At 28.5% G+C, this 2,815-nt stretch overlaps 1 protein-coding gene across 1 annotated transcript in view; it reads left to right on the plus strand.

Annotated features, from left to right (window-relative positions):
- LOTGIDRAFT_170078 (hypothetical protein) overlaps nt 1–2,508 on the plus strand; it is a gene marked incomplete at both ends in the record, with an annotated part of 4,637 nt that extends 2,129 nt beyond the window's left edge. Inside the window, one exon of the mRNA XM_009068716.1 lies at nt 1,982–2,508. Coding sequence (XP_009066964.1) covers nt 1,982–2,508 — 527 coding nt within the window. The remainder of the gene's footprint in view (nt 1–1,981) is intronic.
- Nucleotides 2,509–2,815: the final 307 nt, after the last annotated feature.

Raw genomic sequence — 2,815 nt, forward strand, 5'->3', positions numbered from 1 at the left:
TTCAATAGTGTTTGTGAATATATTTCATTGACAAAAAGGTTTAAGATCTAAGAACTTCTTGTATACTTTATGTAACATTCGAAATACACCCGCAAACATGCTTTTGCAGAGATGTTCTTCATACCCTATACTGGTTGTTCTTATACTGATTTAGCTGAGTTATTTTCATATCTTCTACTGGTCTAGTTGAGTTATTTTCATATCTTTAAACTGGTTGTTCTTATACTGGTCTAGTTGAGTTATTTTCATATCTTATAACTGGTTGTTCTTATACTGGTCTAGTTGAGTTGTTTTCATATCTTTTAACTGGTTGTTCTTATACTGGTCTAGTTGAGTTATTTTCATATCTTATAACTGGTTATTCTTATACTGGTTTAGTTGAGTTATTTTCATATCTTCTACTGGTCTAGTTGAGTTATTTTCATATCTAATAACTGGTTATTCTTATACTGGTCTAGTTGAGTTGTTTTCATATCTTATAACTGGTTGTTCTTATACTGGTTTAGTTGAGTTATTTTCATATCTTATAACTGGTTGTTCTTATACTGGTTTAGTTGAGTTATTTTCATATCTTATAACTGTTTATTCTTATACTGGTCTAGTTGAGTTGTTTTCATATCTTATAAATGGTTATTCTTATACTGGTTTAGTTGAGTTATTTTCATATCTTATACTGGTTGTTCTTATACTGGTCTAGTTGAGTTATTTTCATATCTTATAACTGGTTATTCTTATACTGGTCTAGTTGAGTTGTTTTCATATCTTTTAACTGGTTGTTCTTCTACTGGTCTAGTTGAGTTATTTTCATATCTTATAACTGGTTATTCTTATACTGGTTTAGTTGAGTTATTTTCATATCTTCTACTGGTCTAGTTGAGTTATTTTCATATCTTATAACTGGTTATTCTTATACTGGTTTAGTTGAGTTGTTTTCATATCTTATACTGGTTGTTCTTATACTGGTTTAGTTGAGTTATTTTCATATCTTATATTGGTTATTCTTATACTGGTTTAGTTGAGTTGTTTTCATATCTTATAACTGGTTATTCTTATACTGGTTTGGTTGAGTTGTTTTCATATCCTATACTGGTTGTTCTTATACTGATTTAGTTGAGTTATTTTCATATCTTCTACTGGTCTAGTTGAGTTATTTTCATATCTTATAACTGGTTGTTCTTATACTGGTCTAGTTGAGTTTTTTTCATATCTTATACTGGTTTAGTTGAGTTATTTTCATATCTTATAACTGGTTGTTCTTATACTGGTTTAGTTGAGTTGTTTTCATATCTTATAACTGGTTGTTCTTATACTGGTCTAGTTGAGTTATTTTCATATCTTATAACTGGTTGTTCTTATACTGGTTTAGTTGAGTTATTTTCATAACTTATAACTGGTTGTTCTTATACTGGTTTGGTTGAGTTATTTTCATATCTTATACTGGTTGTTCTTATACTGGTCTAGTTGAGTTGTTTTCATATCTTATAACTGGTTGTTCTTATACTGGTTTAGTTGAGTTATTTTCATATCTTATATTGGTTATTCTTATACTGGTCTAGTTGAGGTATTTTCATATCTTATACTGGTTATTCTTATACTGGTCTAGTTGAGGTATTTTCATATCCTATACAGGTTATTCTTATACTGGTTTAGTTGAGTTATTTTCATATCTTATACTGGTTATTCTTATACTGGTCTAGTTGAGTTGTTTTCATATCTTATACTGGTTATTCTTATACTGGTCTAGTTGAGTTATTTTCATATCTTATAACTGGTTGTTCTTATACTGGTTTAGTTGAGTTATTTTCATATCCTATACTGGTTATACTTATACTGGTCTAGTTGAGTTATTTTCATATCTTATAACTGGTTGTTCTTATACTGGTTTAGTTGAGTTATTTTCATATCTTATACTGGTTATACTTATACTGGTCTAGTTGAGTTATTTTCATATCTTACATTGGTTGTTCTTATACTGATTTAGTTGAGTTATTTTCATATCTTATAACTGGTTATTCTTATACTGGTCTAGTTGAGTTGTTTTCATATCTTATAACTGGTTGTCCTTATACTGGTTTAGTTGAGTTATTTTCATATCTTATAACTGGTTGTTCTTATACTGGTTTAGTTGAGTTATTTTCATATCTTATAACTGGTTATTCTTATACTGGTCTAGTTGAGTTGTTTTCATATCTTATAAATGGTTATTCTTATACTGGTTTAGTTGAGTTGTTTTCATATCTTATAACTGGTTGTTCTTATACTGGTTTAGTTGAGTTATTTTCATATCTTATAACTGGTTGTTCTTATACTGGTTTAGTTGAGTTATTTTCATATCTTATAACTGGTTATTCTTATACTGGTCTAGTTGAGTTGTTTTCATATCTTATAACCGGTTATTCTTATACTGGTTTAGTTGAGTTGTTTTCATATCTTATAACTGGTTGTTCTTATACTGGTTTGTTTGAGTTGTTTTCATATCTTATACTGGTTGTTCTTATACTGGCCTAGTTGAGTTATTTTCATATCTTATAACTGGTTGTTCTTATACTGGTTTAGTTGAGTTGTTTTCATATCTTATAACTGGTTGTTCTTATACTGGTCTAATTGAGTTATTTTCATATCTTATAACCGGTTATTCTTATACTGGTTTAGTTGAGTTGCTTTCATATCTTATAACTGGTTATTCTTATACTGGTTTAGTTGAGTTGTTTTCATATCTTATAACTGGTTATTCTTATACTGGTTTAGTTGAGTTATTTTCATGTCTTATAACTGGTTATTCTTATACTGGTTTAGTTGAGCTGTTTTCATATCT

This window comes from Lottia gigantea (genome assembly GCF_000327385.1).
Source record: "Lottia gigantea unplaced genomic scaffold LOTGIsca_93, whole genome shotgun sequence".
NCBI lineage: Eukaryota > Metazoa > Mollusca > Gastropoda > Lottiidae > Lottia > Lottia gigantea.